Below are 16,144 nucleotides of genomic sequence, written 5' to 3' on the forward strand. Positions count from 1 at the left end.
CAGCTTGCATTAAAAGGGGCACTTTTTTCTGTATTTAGGTTTTATGTGTTTTGTGAAAAACTGAACTTATGGTTTTTTAATTTAAAATTACCTATTCATGTTATAAAACTTTTTATTGCTGCAAACCATAATGTGGCTATCAACCTAGCAAATTGATTTTTCTTAAAAAAATGAAAAAAATAAACTAGGGCAAAGGCTTATGCATCAATAGATAGAATTGATATCAGGGTGCAAAATTAAGCACTGGACTAGTTTTTAAATTATTTACTGAGGCATGTGAATTTCTTTCGAATCTTAAGTTTCCTTTAACTTTAGGGCTATAAAATCCAAGCTGAATTGTTCAGACATGGCTGTTTTATCTGTCTGTGTGTGCTAGTTCTAGTAAACATGGATACTCATTCCGTACATTTTTTAGTGCTTACCAAGTGGCAGGCTCTGGGCTAAGTGATGAATATACACAGTGCCTCCTTTTAAGAAATCACCATCCTAGTAAAGGATCTGTGGAAAATACAGTATGCACTTTCACTTTTATGAGTAGAAGGCCCTTAGCTTTCATCATATCTCTGAGTTATCTGAGTTCCAAAAAGTAGAACCACCACTTGTCTGGAAGAGAAATGGATGCATCAACAGGTGTTTGAATATACTTTGAAAAGTAGGAAACATGAGTTACAAGGAAAACATTCATTATGGCCATCTGATGATGTGGAAGAATTAGGAAGTCTTCCTAGAAGAAATAGTATGTGAACTAGAGACTGAAAGGAAAATAGGCCTGAGCCTGGAGAATCAAGCATGGAAAGTGTGAAGGAGAAAAATATATAGTTGCTTGAATCTGGAGAGAACACAGGACACTGATAGTGTTGCAGAATTGTTTGAGATGTTCGAGATTAAGCCCAAGGTGATTATTTGTATGGAAGTGGAAGAATGCAGTATGGACAGGGGAGAGGACGGCAGGAGATGAGCGTGGGTGGAGGGTGCATTAGGGTTCTTCAGAGGAACAGAACCATTGGTAGGTAGACAGAGATCTCTGTCAACCCCGTACTCTCTCTGCCCTCTCTATCTATCTGTCTATCTCAGTCTCTCTCATTCTATCTGATAGACATATAGTAGAGAGAGAGGAAGAGGAGGAGGAGCATTATTTTAAGGAGTTGACTGACTTGATTATGGGGGCTGGCAGGTGTGAAATCTGCAGGGCAACTGGCAGGTTGGAAATCCAGGTGAGAGTTGATGATGCAGTCTTGAGTTATAAATCTTTAGGCAGGGCAACAGCCTGTACACTCAAGCAGGGTTTCTATACTATAGTCTTGAGGCAGAAAATTGATACTTCTTTGGGAAACCTCAGTCTTTGCTTTTACAACCTGTAACCAAATGGATGAGGCCAACCCACATTATAGAGGGTACCTGCTTTACTTACAGTTAGCTGATTGTAAATGTTAATTATATTCAGATACTTTCATAGCAATATCTAGTTGACCAAACAACTGACACCATAGCTTAACCAGGTTGACACATAAAATTAACCATCCTAGAGAGGTAGGAGGGTCAGGTTGTGAAAGACAAGCTAGATTTGTTAACTGATTTGGCTTTCATCCTATGGGCAGTGGGAAGGCATGCAAGGGTTATAAGCAGGAGAGCAGTGAAACATATGATTGGCTGCAGACTGGCTGTACTCTCTCATTTGTGGGAGCAAGGAGTAGAGGGGGTGGAGACTGCTGCTGAAATCCAGAAGAGAGATGGTGGTTTCCTGAACCAAGCTAGTATCGTGGGGATGGAGAAAGTGGTCAAATTTGAGAAACATGAGGAGGTGGAATTGAGAAGACATGTCTCTACATCAGGTAAGGAAGTGGAGAACTTGATCCTGAGACTTTGACTTAGGCAGCCAAAGCCTAATGGCAGAGTGATGCCATTTATTGAGCAGGAAGCACCAGAAGAAGAAGGTAGTCTGATGAGGGAGAAGGTGATGTGGTTTGCTTTGGACATGCATACTTACCCAATGGCTCAGATGACGAAGAATCTGCCTGCAATGCAGGAGACCTAGGTTCGATCCCTGGGTCAGGAAGAAGATCCCCTGGAGGAGGGTATGACAACCCACTCAGAATTCTTGCCTAGGGAATCCCATGGACAGAGGAGCCTGGCAGGCTGCAGTCCGTGGGGTCGCAAACAGTCGGACATGACTGAGTGGCTAAGCGTGCATGTGCGCATGCACATACACACACACACTCTTAACCGATAGTAGAAATCAATCTGGGATCCATAGTTTTAAGGGACTGAAGTAAACAAGGCCAAGCCTCAGAGTGAGTACTGCTGCTGCTGCTGCTGCTAAACCACTTCAGTCATGTCTGACTCTGTGCAACCCCACAGATGACAGCCCACCAGGCTCCGCCATCCCTGGGATTCTCCAAACAAGAACACTGGAGTGGGTTGCCATTTCCTTCTCCAGTGCATGAAAGTGAAAAGTGAAAGTGAAGTCGCTCAGTCGTGTCTGACTCTTTGCGACCCCATGGACTGCAGCCTACCAGGCTTCTCCGTCCATGGGATTTTCCAGGCAAGAGTACTGGAGTGGGTTGCCATTGCCTTCTCCACAGAGTGAGTACTAGGGGAGGGAATATTACATTTTGAAGTTGTGATTGTCTATAAGCCCTCATTGGAATTTATAGAACAATTAAGCATTGTATGGACTTCCAAGGTGGACCAGTGGTAAAGATGCCACCTGCCAGTGCAGGTGATGCAGATTGGATCCCTGGATCAGGAAGATCCCTTGGAGAAGGAAATGGAAACCTACTCCAGCATTCATGCCTGGGAAATCCCATGGATAGAGAAACCTGGCAGGCTCCTCTGGGGTTGCAAAGAGTTGGAAATCACTGAGCAACTGAGCATGCATATGTAACTCTTGGAAATTTTGAGTCTTTTCTACCATTCACCAAAGAAATGCCTTGCTTTCTTAGATGAGAACTATATACCAGCAGCTGCAAAATCAGTTGTCGCAACTGCACAGCCTGAGACTTGCGTCAGGTGGTTCCCAGTTCTGATAAACCTTAGGGTAATCAGGAAGAGCTTTTATTCCTAAACTCCATCCGAGATCAGTTAAACTATCTCCTGATGATTCACATGTGCAGCCAAGGTTGAGAACTACTGCATTGTGCAGAGAAGTCAACTGGAGTTGAATGGTGGAGAAGTATCAGCCTTAGTCAGGGGAGGGCTGAACAGAGCAAATTTGTAAAGAGGGTAGGAATATTCTGACACAGAAGTTGAGGTAAGCAGACCAGAAATCAGACAGAGAGAAGAGCTGCAGAAATGAGATGGTTGGGGAGATCCAAAGGGTTTGTAAACAGGAAGTGAATTGGAGGAGGGGAGGTATTACAAGTGGACACATGACTATAACATTATGAACCCAGAAAGCTCAGGTAAGATTTTTAGGTACTTATTTATAGATTATCTTGAACATTTAAAAAATGTAGATTAGAGGTAACCATTGAACACAGAGTTGACTTAACTGGTGTGCTAGAAATGAATCTGTAAAGATGGAATTAGTAAATCAGTGGCTGCCTGGAGATGGGGCGGGGGTGACAGAGCATGAAAGGGTCAGAAGGGAGAGACCTCAGGGGGCAGGAGGAGGTGCCTGGGATGATGGTTATGTTCACTACCTTGATGTGATGGTTCCACAGATATTTACCTGTGTCAGAATGTGTCAGACTGTACATGTTAAATATGTGTAGCTTTTTTGGTGTATAATCTATTTCTCAATAAAGTTGTTATTGAAAGAGAGAGGCTTGCTAGAATTCATATATCCAAATGTTGAAATTACTTTGAGAGCCACATTACAAACTGTGCATTGAAATTAGTCTTCATTAGTTTCAGTTACACCTTCAAAATTTTTAAATAAGAGATTATATTATGTAATTGAATGATATCTCTTCATCATCAAAGTTGATTCCAAATAACTTAGGTATTTTCAAAAATATTTACATTTTCAAGAGGTAAATATCTGCTGCTACTAAAAAGCAGCCACAAATGGCTCTTACAGGAATTAGCTACTTGGAAGAGAGCCTGGTGAGTTTAATAAGAATGACCTGGATTGACTTTAAAATTAGTGCTTTGGTGGAAGAGTATCAGTATTGATCAATTTGATAGAGAGATCCTGGAGTCACATCCCTGGCTCCTTTTATTCCCTCCTCCAGGGAGAAAACACCTGAAGTTTAAAGGACCAGTCCGATTCCAAAACAGGGCATGTCATGTGGTCAGTTCAGCTGTGTGGTCACACAGCTGTGTCCGACTCCTTGCGCCCCCATGGACTGCTGCACGCATGCTGTATATGTAGTTTATTAACATGTTTTAAGTCAGTTTAAGGCCTTTTTGTTGCATAATTGTTTTCCCTCTGCAGTTTCTCATGAAACTATAGCCATGATGACTTTCTGAGCTTCTTCCTTGTGCCATAACTTTGTCACTCAGTGGCTGCATTTGGGGAGAACAAATAATTATGTGAGCAGCATGCCTTTCTGATGAACAAATTAAGCCTACTATTTATTAGTAATAACTGCTTTCCCTTACAGTGGATAATGAAGAACTGCAGGGTGGATTCATGTTGTGCTTCCTGGATGATGGATGTGGTATGAGCCCTGGTAAGTTAATTATCTAGATTCCTACCTGCCTGTTAGAACAAACAGTCTGAAAACCCATAAAATAAATAAGAATAAATTGAGCTATCTATGTAAAAACTGGTATAGAGCTATTAGGGAAAATAAACCCCAGACTTATTGTTGAGCTTTTTAGGCTTACGTGTTCCCACTGACAGAGTAAATTCATTGTAACCATCTGAAGCAAGACCAAAAGTGAACGTAAATCAGTGTTGCTGGAAAAATGACAGACGCAAGGTACAGATTTCTTATAAGGAAAAGCATCTGGGAATGAATGAACCGAACAGTAATTGGATGGACTCTGAGATTATCTATAGCACACCCTGCAGGTACTACTTGCAAGAGACCCGAGGCAGTTTCAAGTGGCTTTATGCTGTTTAAAATTTTCTGCTTAACCTTGAGGTGTAGAGGTCACCTTTCCTTGTTTTTAGTGGTTTGTGTTTCTTCCCTGCGTGTTCAAAGGTTTAGTGGCTTCAATCGAATGTTCTCATCATAGTGAAAGCATCTGCTATGCATTGCATGATTTATCTTTGTATCTTCAAGGCTAGTAAAAGGCAGCACATAGTAGGTACAAATTACTGTTTGCTGTGGAATTGAGATATTATTCCTTTAGGGAAAGGATTTTCATGAATTGAGATACCTTATCCTTGATTCTTTGTTTTATTTATTTTATTTTGGACTGTGCTTGGTCTTCGTTGCTGTGTGCAGGCTTCTTCTAGTTGTGGCAAGTGAGGGTAGTGGTGTGTGGGCTTACTCATTGCGGTGGCTTTTCTTGTTGCAAGGCACAGGCTCTAGGGTGTGCAGGCTCAGTAGTTATGGCACCTGGGCTTAGTTGCCCCGAAGCATGTGGAATCTTCCTGGACTAGGGATTGAATCTGTGTCCTCTGATTTGGCAGGAAGATTCTTAACCACTAGACCACCAGGGAAGTCCTCCTAGAATTCTTATAACAGTTGTGTATATCCCACAAGCCAGATTTAACAAACGGTTAGGGAGTTCAAATAATATGGAAGTGTTCTGGTCAGTTCCACACCAGAGGAAAGAATGATCATCAGTGCTAATAGAAGCTCAGAATAAAAACTAAAGCAATTATGTTCAAGTCTCGAAAGGCCCCCTTGGTCTAAATAGTCAAAGACTATGTGTGATATATTCTAAGGCAATTCTTTAAAAAAGAAGCAACTCCTTTACATGGGTCCAAAAACAAAATAATCAAAACACAGACAAGTGACAAATATTGAACTCTTCAGAAGAAATCCACACTTCAGCTGACAGATACAGCTGTATTTTAAGAAGGGTCACTAGTGTTGAGAGCAATTCTTTATTAACATTGGAACTCAAGTGTTGACTGAAAATAGAATCTATCAGTTGTCCAAGCTGAGTTGGAGCAGTCTCAACCTTTTGGAAGAGGTGATGTCCAAACTCTTTCCACTTCCAGCCTTGCCCTCTTTCTAGTGCATTCCTCACACAGCAATCCTGAGTGGATTTTTTTCTTTTAATAGATCATAGTGATGCCCTTGATTAAAGCCCTTAGTCGTTTCTCATTACTTTTCAGTAAAATTCATACTCCCCAACACTTTCAATTTCTTGCATTACTTGGCCTCTTTCCACCTCCTTGACCTTTTCTTGTATCTTGCACTCCCTTGCTTATAGCACCCCAGCCACACCTGGCTGGCCCTCCATCATTTGAATCTCAAGTCAGAGGACACCTTATGAAGGAGGCCTTTCCTGAGCATTCTGTCTGCAAACTACATTCTTGTTCATTCCCTGTAACATTCTCCTGGTTTTGTTTCCTTCACTTAATACTCTCTGAAAGGATCTTGTTTGTCTGCTTTTTTCTCATTCCATGACATAAGGTTATTGAGGACAGGGATCATGTCTGTCCTGTTCAGTGTTCTGTCTGTGTGCTCAGCACTCTGGCCACCATACACGAGAGTCTGTGAGGTATGTGATAAAAGCTGTAGGATTTAGTCTTCTACAACTCTGAGTTGTAGTTCTGGGGGTACCATATATCAGTGTGACCTTGGGAAGGTTACATAAACTTCTGAAACTTAAATTTCCTCATCTGTAACATGCAGATAATATGTTCCTTGTAGGCTTGTTGTAAATATTAAATAGGTGGTGCAAATAAAGTAAATGCTGTAGTCCCTGGCATATACTGAATGATCAATAAGGGGTAGCTAATACTATCATTATTGATACCCTCATCTAATAGTCAACCCTTAATAAAAGCATGTGACAAAATGTCCAGTTAGCTTCAGACAAGCGGAGTGGCTTTACACAACCATGCCACTGCACTATAGCATGTCTGCACCCAGCCTGACACAGGGTCGTAAGGACAGATTTGGGGTGTGTATTCAGGTAGCCCAATTGGGAGACCCATTTCTGTCTTTTCCTTTCCCTTGGAGCATGCCTGTTTCTTAGAGGTATGTGTGTTTTGAAGTTAAGAGGATTCTTTTCCAGAATTCCAGAATGCCTGGAGAGATCAGCAGAATAACTCTCAAAGTCAGAAATAGAGAGCCCTTCTTCCCCAGTTAGCAACCTCACATGGGGCTGGATAAGGGCCAAAATCATGGAATAATTACTAGTGGTACAAATAATTATAGCATCTTTAATTTATTAGCATTTATCAAATGGCATGTATTGTTCTCAAGGTTGACACATCATCTCATTTATTCCTTTTATCTTTGTCAGCAACTCTGTGATGTGTTAATAGCTCCCATTTAGGGTCAAGGAAATTAAGGCTCTACTTCCCAGGGTCACACAGCTAGGTCTCTCTGACCTCTTGTCAGTGCATTGCTCTTAAGATCCTGGTCAGAGATTGTGGAGCCTGACAAGGATCATTTTATCTACACTCACGCAAGAAGTATGGATCTGCCCTAATATATGTGTGACATCCTGACAACTGGATCTCTGGCCAATGTGAAGACTCCTATGTCCTAACTACTTATATTGTCTTCGTCAATTGTAGAGGAAGCATCAGATATCATTTACTTTGGAACATCCAAGAAACAGTTATCAACCTTGAAGTTTATTGGGCAATATGGCAATGGCCTTAAAAGGTGAGGACTTCTTTCTTATAATGTAAGTATTATTGATACTGATTATCAGGAATGATATTTGGTTAAAGGAAGTCTTACTGAGAATGATCCAAGTTTGAGAAAATAAAAAAAGAATATAAACCCAAGAGTCCTAGCTTGTTTTATAATTTCCATGCCCAAAATGACTTAAATCTTTACAGTCTTTTAAAATTTAATTCTCAAAGAGAGGATGAATCTCTTTTTCAGAGATGGGTGAAGTAGCACCTGTGTACTGTAGAGCTTCATTGCATTTCTGTGTTTGTTTCTTAATGCACGTCTTTGCATTGGTGTTACATGTGTCCAGAGCTTATGTGATTAGTCTGCTCAATGAAAAGTGAGGACATGAGGCCACGGCCACCTGTGTGGCACCTGCTAGATGATCCTTCTTTGCTGCAGCCCTGGACAGCACCTTGTCTCAGCAGTCATATCTTAAGTGAGAATGTGGGGCTGGATTAGTTCAAACTCTGCTCTGTTTTGAGAAAACAAACAAAAAAAATCATTCTTACACTTCCTTAGTTAAGAGTCAGCAAAACAGTGGAGTTATTTCAGTGAAAAGAACAATATTGTGCTCCCCTGTCCCTTCTCTCTAATGTTTGAGATATAAACCATTATATTCTTGATTTTTAATATAGCGGATCCATGAGGGTTGGAAAAGACTTTATTCTTTTTACAAAGAAGGAAGAAACGATGACCTGTGTATTTTTTTCTCAGACATTCTGTGAAAGAGAAGGTCTGAATGAGGTAAGGGTTGAGAGTTTCCTTTGGTTTCCATGGTAATAAAGTTATTTTAATTTACCATTTCAGAAGGTAAAGTCTATCATGGGTGCTTTCCTATTATGATTTAGAAATTTAGGAATACATCTGGGAAATATATAGAGGGTGGCTGGCCATTTTGGGGTCATTGGAGGCCTGTCCTATTGATCTTTTTTTGAGTAGTTTTTCTAATCCTAGCCTGTTTTCAGAACATTATTTTTATTATCCATGTACACATATCTTCCAGAATAAGAGGCTCCCTTTGGCACTGTGAGCTTTTTGGAAGAAGCCTGCAAAACATTTCCACCACCTATCCATAAATAGGTTGTCACTTTTAAAGTAAATAGAATATTGAATTCAGAAGACTAGGAAAATAACATCTGAAGAAACTGAATGCAAAATAGATTTTAAAAATATTACTCTCTTGGCCATAATTTTAACTCCCTTTTCTGACCCAGGGACATTTTATTAATTTGCAGCGTTTGAGTTTTGGTATTATGAACATCAGTTATAATTCAGTATAACAAATACATGTTGAGTAACTGCTGTCTGCCCAGTTCTGGATATACCCTGTGGAAGGTAGAAAACAAGGAGAAGACCCCCTGACCATCAGAGTGTTTTCAGTTTAGTCACAAAATAAAGCAGACATGTATGAATTGGATAAATAACAAAATGAAGGTGTTTTAAAAGCATGCTGTTCAGTGAGTATCTATTCCTGCTATTAGTAAAATGTCAAAAGCATGATATGGATGAAGAGACTAGAGAGCCTTGAGTGAGAGTTTATGGGGAAAAGACCATTTGCATCCGTAAAGGCTGGAGTGGTGAGAAATGGCATGTGGCAAGTCTCAGACCTGAGATAACTGTGGGGTTTGGAGGATAGTATGGAAATGTGGGGTTGTCCAGCAGGAGCCCAGCATGCCCGCTGGCAGTGCTGGAGTCTGTCTAGTTAATAGGAATAGTCTAGAAGCAACAGAGAGTAGCTGAGTGGGATTCTGACATGAGGAAAAGCAATATGTTAAGCATTTGTGTTGTACTTTCTGTGTGTAAAGACATGGGAAATTGGGCCAAAGCTTCGATTCTAGCTTTCCTAAAATGAGCCATTTCCTTTTTTCTTTTTTAAAATAAAACCAGTGACCTTCCCATTTCCACTTATATAATGGCGATGACTTTCAACAATGTTTGGTTAAGTCGCTCATTCATGTCCAACTCTTTGCCACCCCATGGACTGCAGCACGCCAGGCTTCCCTTTCCATCACCAACTCCCGGAGCCTGCTCAAACTCATGTCCGTCGAGTCAGTGATGCCATCCAACCATCCCATCCTCTGTCATCCCCTTCTCCTCCCGCCTTCCATCTTTCCCAGCATCAGGGTCTTTTCCAGTGAGTCAGTTCTTCACATCAGGTGGCTAAAGTATTGGAGTTTCAGCTTCAGCATCAGTCCCTCCAATGAATATTCAGGACTGATTTCCTTTAGGATGGACTGGTTGGATCTCCTTGCAGTCCAAGGGACTCTCAATAGTCTTCTCCAACACCACAGTTCAAAAGCATCAATTCTTCGGCACTCAGCTTTCTTTACAGTCCAACTCTCACATCCATACATGACTACTGGAAAAACCGTAGCTTTGAGTAGACAGACCTTTGTTGGCAAAGTAATGTCTCTGCTTTTTAATATGCTGTCTAGGTTGGTCATAACTTTTCTTCCAAAGACCAAGCATGTTTTAATTTCATGGCTGCAGTCACCATTTACAGTGATTTTGAAGCCCCCCAAAATAAAGTCTGTCACTGTTTCCCCATCTATTTGCCATAACATGATGGGACCAGATGCATGATCCTAATTTTCTGAATGTTGAGTTTTAAGTCAACTTTTTCACTCTCCTCTTTCACTTTCATCACAAGGCTTGTCAGTTCTTCTTCGCTTTCTGCCATAGGGTGGTGTCATCTGCATATCTGAGGTTATTGATATTTCTCCTGGCAATCTTGATTCCAGCTTGTGCTTCATCCAGCCTGGCATTTCTCATGATGTACTGTGCATATAAATTAAATAAGCAGGGTGACAATATACAGCAGCTAACAATGTTAGCTGATTATTTTGATATTTTCCTGCAAATCTCTATGTAACATGCTTGTATTGTTACTTCTTGATTTGATTTCAGCATTACCTGTTAAGCTCCCAGTATAAAAGACGAGGATTTATCTGTTACTTTTTCTTTGCTCCTATCACACATCTACACCCTTCCAATTCTCTACCTTCAATATAACTTGATTGTAATTTTGGTTGTGTCAATATTCAGTATTTTTATTATGAGACTATATAAGCACTATACTGTACACAATTATACCACATCATAAGCTATTTTTCCTTTTCCTGCAGAACTTTTTACTTTAATTGACAGTTAACAATTGTTTGCTTAGTGTCTGTGTACTTATCACTGTCACTGAATATTTGCTCAGTTTTATGTGTCTTTGTCACTGTGTTAATCCCAGTCGGCAAGCTAGTCTCCTGCGGGACAGTTTCACCTGCTGTTTTGTCACTTCCACTTTCCTGAAGGACTCTGCTCTGCAATCTTCTTAAATGCTGCCCCTTCCGTGGTTGGTGTTCAGCTGACATCCTGGGATCTGCCCCTGCCATCATCCTGGCAATTCTCTTCATCTTTCTAGTTCCAGAGAAAGCTAGTTCCCTAGCTTTCTCCCTCTTCTTGGTGTAACACATCCTCCATTAGCTTTCTCAACAAGGGTGTATAAGAGGTAAAACATGTTGAGACTTCACATGCATGAAGATGTTTTTTTCCTACCCAAACACTTAATGATAGTTTGTCTTGATGGTTTTTTCTTCAAATGAATTTTCTTTCATGATTTTGAAGGGATTGCTCCATTATCATATGATTTCTAGTGTTAGTGAGAAGTCTGAAGCCATCCTAATTCCTGGGTCTTCTGTGTGACCCATTCTTCTCCCCTCGCCCTCTGTTTTCTGAGGGTCTTTCTCTCCAGTGTTCTGATTTCAGTGTTTTGCCTTTGGGTGAGTTTATTTGTACCCATTGCGCTGGGTGCTTGTTGAATGTTTCAGTCTGAAAATTCATGTCCTTTAATTCTGTGCTGTTTTCCTATAATATTTGATGATTTTCTTCCATCTATATTATCTTTTCTCTCATTTTACAACACTTGTTCTTAGCTTGTGGATGTCTGGAGGTGGTTTTAATTTTCTTATCCTTTTTCTCCTATCTTCCGTCCTTAAATTTTTGCTTTGTTCTCTGTGAGATTTTCTGACATTTATCTTCCAACCCTCTTATAGACATTTTTTTGTAATCATGTTCTTTATTTCTAAAGAGTCTTTTTAGTCTCTCAATATTCCTTCTGAAAGATACATAGTTCTTATTTCATAGATACAATATTTCTGCTTAGAGCTCTGAAGATATTAACTGTGATTAATTTTTCCCCTGAGATTTTCATCTTCCTCTTATGGTTTTTGAGTTGCTTTGTTTGTGTTTGTTTATTTGGTCTCTGTCTGTCACATCAGAGACTTTTCTTAGATGACTGTTAATCTTGAATACTTTTAAGATTAGTCCAATAAAATGCCAATTGAGAGTGTGGGTGGGGCTTGGCAGCCATGCAGGTCGCAATAATACATACTGGGCTGTTTTATTGGGAAATCTTCAATATAATTTTCCTTATGTCTTTCCCTCTGGACTGGTCAGGTATCTCAAAGAAGACTCCTATAGTCTTATACCTGAAGGCCTAGCTAGCAGAACCTGGGAGCCAAATGAGAGATGAGACCTGCAGTTCTCAGCATCCAATATGTATACTTTCACTGAATCCCTCTAATCTCAGTAAGGGTTTCCATGGTATCTCAACTGGTAAAGAATCTGCCTGCAACGCAGGAGACCCCAGTTCAATTCCTGGGAGGAGGGATAGGCTACCCACTCCAGTATTCATGGCTTCCCTGGTGGCTCAGAAGGTAAAGAATCTGCCTGCAAAGCGGGAGACCTAGGTTCTATCCCTGGGTTGAGAAGATCCCCTGGAGGAGGGCCATGGCAACTCACTCCAGTATTCTTGCCTGGACAATCCCCACGCAAGGGACACAGGAGCCTGGTGGGCTACAGTCCATGGGGTCCCAAAATGTCAGACATGACTGAGTGACTAAGCACACAGTCTCAGTAAGGTCACCTGCCAACTGTGCCTGACATATCCTCTAATCCAGACATACTTTGTTCCACTCTTTCCAAAGAGTAAACATCCAGTCCCTGTGGAGGAGGGGGAGGAGCTAATGCCAGATGGGGAGCTGGACTACTTGTAGCTCTCTTTTCCTTTCACGCCCACCTCGAGAGCTAATTTATGCCATCAATCTCTGAGACTTTGAGGGAGCCCTGAATTGTAAACCAGTCTGGTGCTTCTCATTTCTGGCATGGGCTTTGGATTTGTAACTTGGATATGCTGTCATACTTTTCAACTTCTGAAATGCTGATACTGTTGTTCCCTCTGCCATTTGACCCATAATTCTGTAGGGGGCTGAGGTAGATTCCATCACCATGTTCTGTAGTGGAACATTTTAGAATAAAACTCTTAAGTATACATTTTTGTTTTGTGCCTCTTCCTTATCAAGCTAGAATACCTGGGCAAGTACACTCTTAACTTAGTGTTGTATAATTTGGCTGGATGGTAAAAGGACTGAATTAGGGTCAGACAAAAAAAAATGATGTTATTTATTTGTATATTTCATAGTAAATTGATGTGTTTTTTTTAATAGCTTGTGGTTCCAATACCTTCATGGTTAACAAGAACCAGAGAATCTGTCACAGATGATCCTCAAAAATTCTCAACAGAATTGTCTATAATTTATAAATATTCTCCATTTAAAACTGAAGCTGAATTGATGCAGCAGTTTAATATGATCTACGGCAAATGTGGTAAGATCATCACAACCCTGAAATTTTAATGTGGAAATGTTTGTTTTCAGTGTCATACAAAAGACTGTAAATATGATTTTATACTTGTTTCTATTTAAAATACCATGTGGAATCTCGTATGGGGCAGTTATTCATTTTATTTATATAAATTTTGTCTGAGAGAATCCAAACAGGAATAACTCTTAAGTCACTGGCACTGGGAGAAATGTTCGTACTTGTAAGAGCCTGGTGAAACCAGGTAAGGAGAGGTTGACACAGGCTATGATCGTAGGGAATCACAATCTCAGTGCAAGAGACAGTCTCTCTCCCCATCTCTCTGCGTCAGGAGATGCTTTACTATAGCATCCAAGACTAGATGATCCCAGGGTTTATAAGAGAGTTAGTAGTTTATAAAGTAACAAGTCTAGGCTTCTGTGCCAGTCTATCTCCAGATTTCTACCACTTTTCATATCTAGAAGCAAAAAGGTTCCTGCTCTAGAGAAAGCTATTTGCGTTCTGCTTTTTCTAATGTTAACGTGTAAAATTCTATTCTGTTTATATTAAAATTCTGTTTTATGTTATATTTATAGCAAATTTCTCCTGTAACTTGTGGCAGTTTGTTTAAAAGTAATGTTTTATGTCATCCTTTTCTCTTTCTCATAGAAGAAAAATAATGGCACTTAAATATTTCATTAAGATACATGGTGTACTCTAAGGAAGGTTAATGTATCATCTCTTTAGTTGCCTTCTAATTGTGAAATACTGATATATATATACTACTGAAAGATAATACTATTTCCTGAACACTTTTCTAAATGCTTTATAAAAATTGACTCATTTAATCCTCAAAACAACTCTTGTGTTTTAAGTGCCTCATGAGCTCTATCATATAGATCAGGAAACTTACCTGAAGTCATTGTGATAGTAAATGGTTGGTCCAGGGTATTGACACATGTATTTAGGCTCCCAAGTCCAAGTCCAGATTCTTAGTCACTCTGCTTTTCTCCCCTCCATTTTAGTATTATCAAAAAGAAAAGTGTAATTGGTTGTTCTTCAAATTTCTCTGACAGTGCTGTTTGTCTTTATATTATAATCAACTTGATAAACAATTTGGCTTGTTTTTGTTTACTGTGCTTTAGAGCAGGGATCAACAAGGTAGGGCCTGCAGGTCAAATCGGCCCCATGGCTGTTTTTCTTAATTAACATTTACTGGAACATAGCTACATCATTCATTTGTATTTTCCCTGCAGCAGCTTTCATGCTACACTGTAGAGCTGAGTTGTGAGTAGTTGTAAGAGGCCTGCAAAGTCTGAAATATTTGTTTTCTGGCCCTTTACAGGAAAAGTTTACCAACACCTCTGTTAGTGTCTACTTCATATTTATACACATTTATACAAAAGCAATACTTTATATTTATACAAATGGTAAAAATTCATCTTTGTTCTTATGTGCATTGATTTCATTTCTAGCAATGAAAGCTTTACCTATAATACAAATTTGGCTCAGGCTTCTAACAGTTTTTATAGTGCAAATTATGAGAAGAATCCACACTGAAAGACATAATAAGTTGAATAGTTAAAAAGAAGCACGATGCTATAGAAACTCAATGCTCCTTGGCAGAAAGTGGAATTTGTTATAAGACATGTATAAGACATATATATTGGAACTTACCAAGGCATTTTATTTACTGAAGTACAAAAGAAAATTTAGTCTATAGCAGGCTTAACTCCCTAGGTGAGATAATAACACCATGACTAATGCTTAGTATAGTTAAATATTGACAAAAGTCAAACATCTATTTTTCCACTAGGTACTTTGCTGGTTATTTATAACTTGAAGCTTCTACTTAGTGGAGAACCTGAGTTGGATGTTAAAACTGACAAAGAAGATATACTGATGGCTGGAGCTCTTGAAGAGTGAGTAATATGAGTGTGTGTTAGAACATGTGTCAACAATGCCAGTGAGCTGGGGTTAGGAAACCTGCATCCTGGTTCCAGGTCCGAGGCCACTGGGCCTCAGCACTAGAGCCATTTTACCCCAATTACGGATAAAGTCTGTTAGGCTGGACCACTGATTCCCAAACCTCGCTGCGCCTGTGAGACAGCTTCTTGAGAAGTACAAGATCCTGTCTTACCCCACATGTACTGAGTCAGAATCTCTGGATATCAAGCCTAGGAATCAATATTTTTCATGTATTTCAGAGGTGATTCAGAGGAATATCGCTGAATGACAGTTCATATGAACTGCTTACTGGCAGTTTGTAAACAAATAAATGGATATTCATTTTTCTTGGCCATTGGGGATCCATAGGGAACAGAATGAGAAATTAGTAGGGGGCATGGGTGAAAAAGTGTGGAGAAATATGAAATAGTGGTTAAACCTAGATTTCTCGAAAGTAACTTTGTATTTCACTTTGTATTTAAGACTTATTAGCAGACAAATTGGGAGAGTAGCATTGACATGTATATACTACCAAGTGTGAAATAAGTAGCTACTGGGAAGGTACTGTATAACACAGGGAGCTGGGCTTGGTGCTTGGTACTGAGCACCAGTCTTGGTGTGAAGACCTCGAGTGCTGGCATGGGAGGAAGGCTCAAGAGAGAGGAGATATATGTATACATATAACTGATGTTGTACAGCAGAAATGAATGTAACATGTAAAGCAATTATACTCCAATAATAAAAAACTTTTAATGAAAAAGGAAGAAGGAAAAAAAAGCTTATTAGCTAAAACCTTTATTCTGTTAGTGTTAAAATGCTACAGTTAGAAGGGATTTTAAAGGAATTTAATCTGGACTGATTCATTC

At 39.8% G+C, this 16,144-nt stretch overlaps 1 protein-coding gene across 1 annotated transcript in view; it reads left to right on the forward strand.

Annotated features, from left to right (window-relative positions):
* The window catches only part of MORC1 (MORC family CW-type zinc finger 1), a 157,206-nt gene that overhangs the window by 10,390 nt on the left and 130,672 nt on the right, over positions 1-16,144 (forward strand). Inside the window, exons 4-8 of the mRNA XM_081573662.1 lie at positions 4,548-4,616; positions 7,598-7,688; positions 8,339-8,447; positions 13,199-13,358; positions 15,148-15,253. Coding sequence (XP_081429788.1) covers positions 4,548-4,616; positions 7,598-7,688; positions 8,339-8,447; positions 13,199-13,358; positions 15,148-15,253 — 535 coding nt within the window. The remainder of the gene's footprint in view (positions 1-4,547; positions 4,617-7,597; positions 7,689-8,338; positions 8,448-13,198; positions 13,359-15,147; positions 15,254-16,144) is intronic.

This window comes from Giraffa tippelskirchi, chromosome 2, assembly GCF_054371585.1.
Source record: "Giraffa tippelskirchi isolate mGirTip1 chromosome 2, T2T-mGirTip1v1.2.pri, whole genome shotgun sequence".
Classification (NCBI taxonomy): Eukaryota; Metazoa; Chordata; class Mammalia; order Artiodactyla; family Giraffidae; genus Giraffa; species Giraffa tippelskirchi.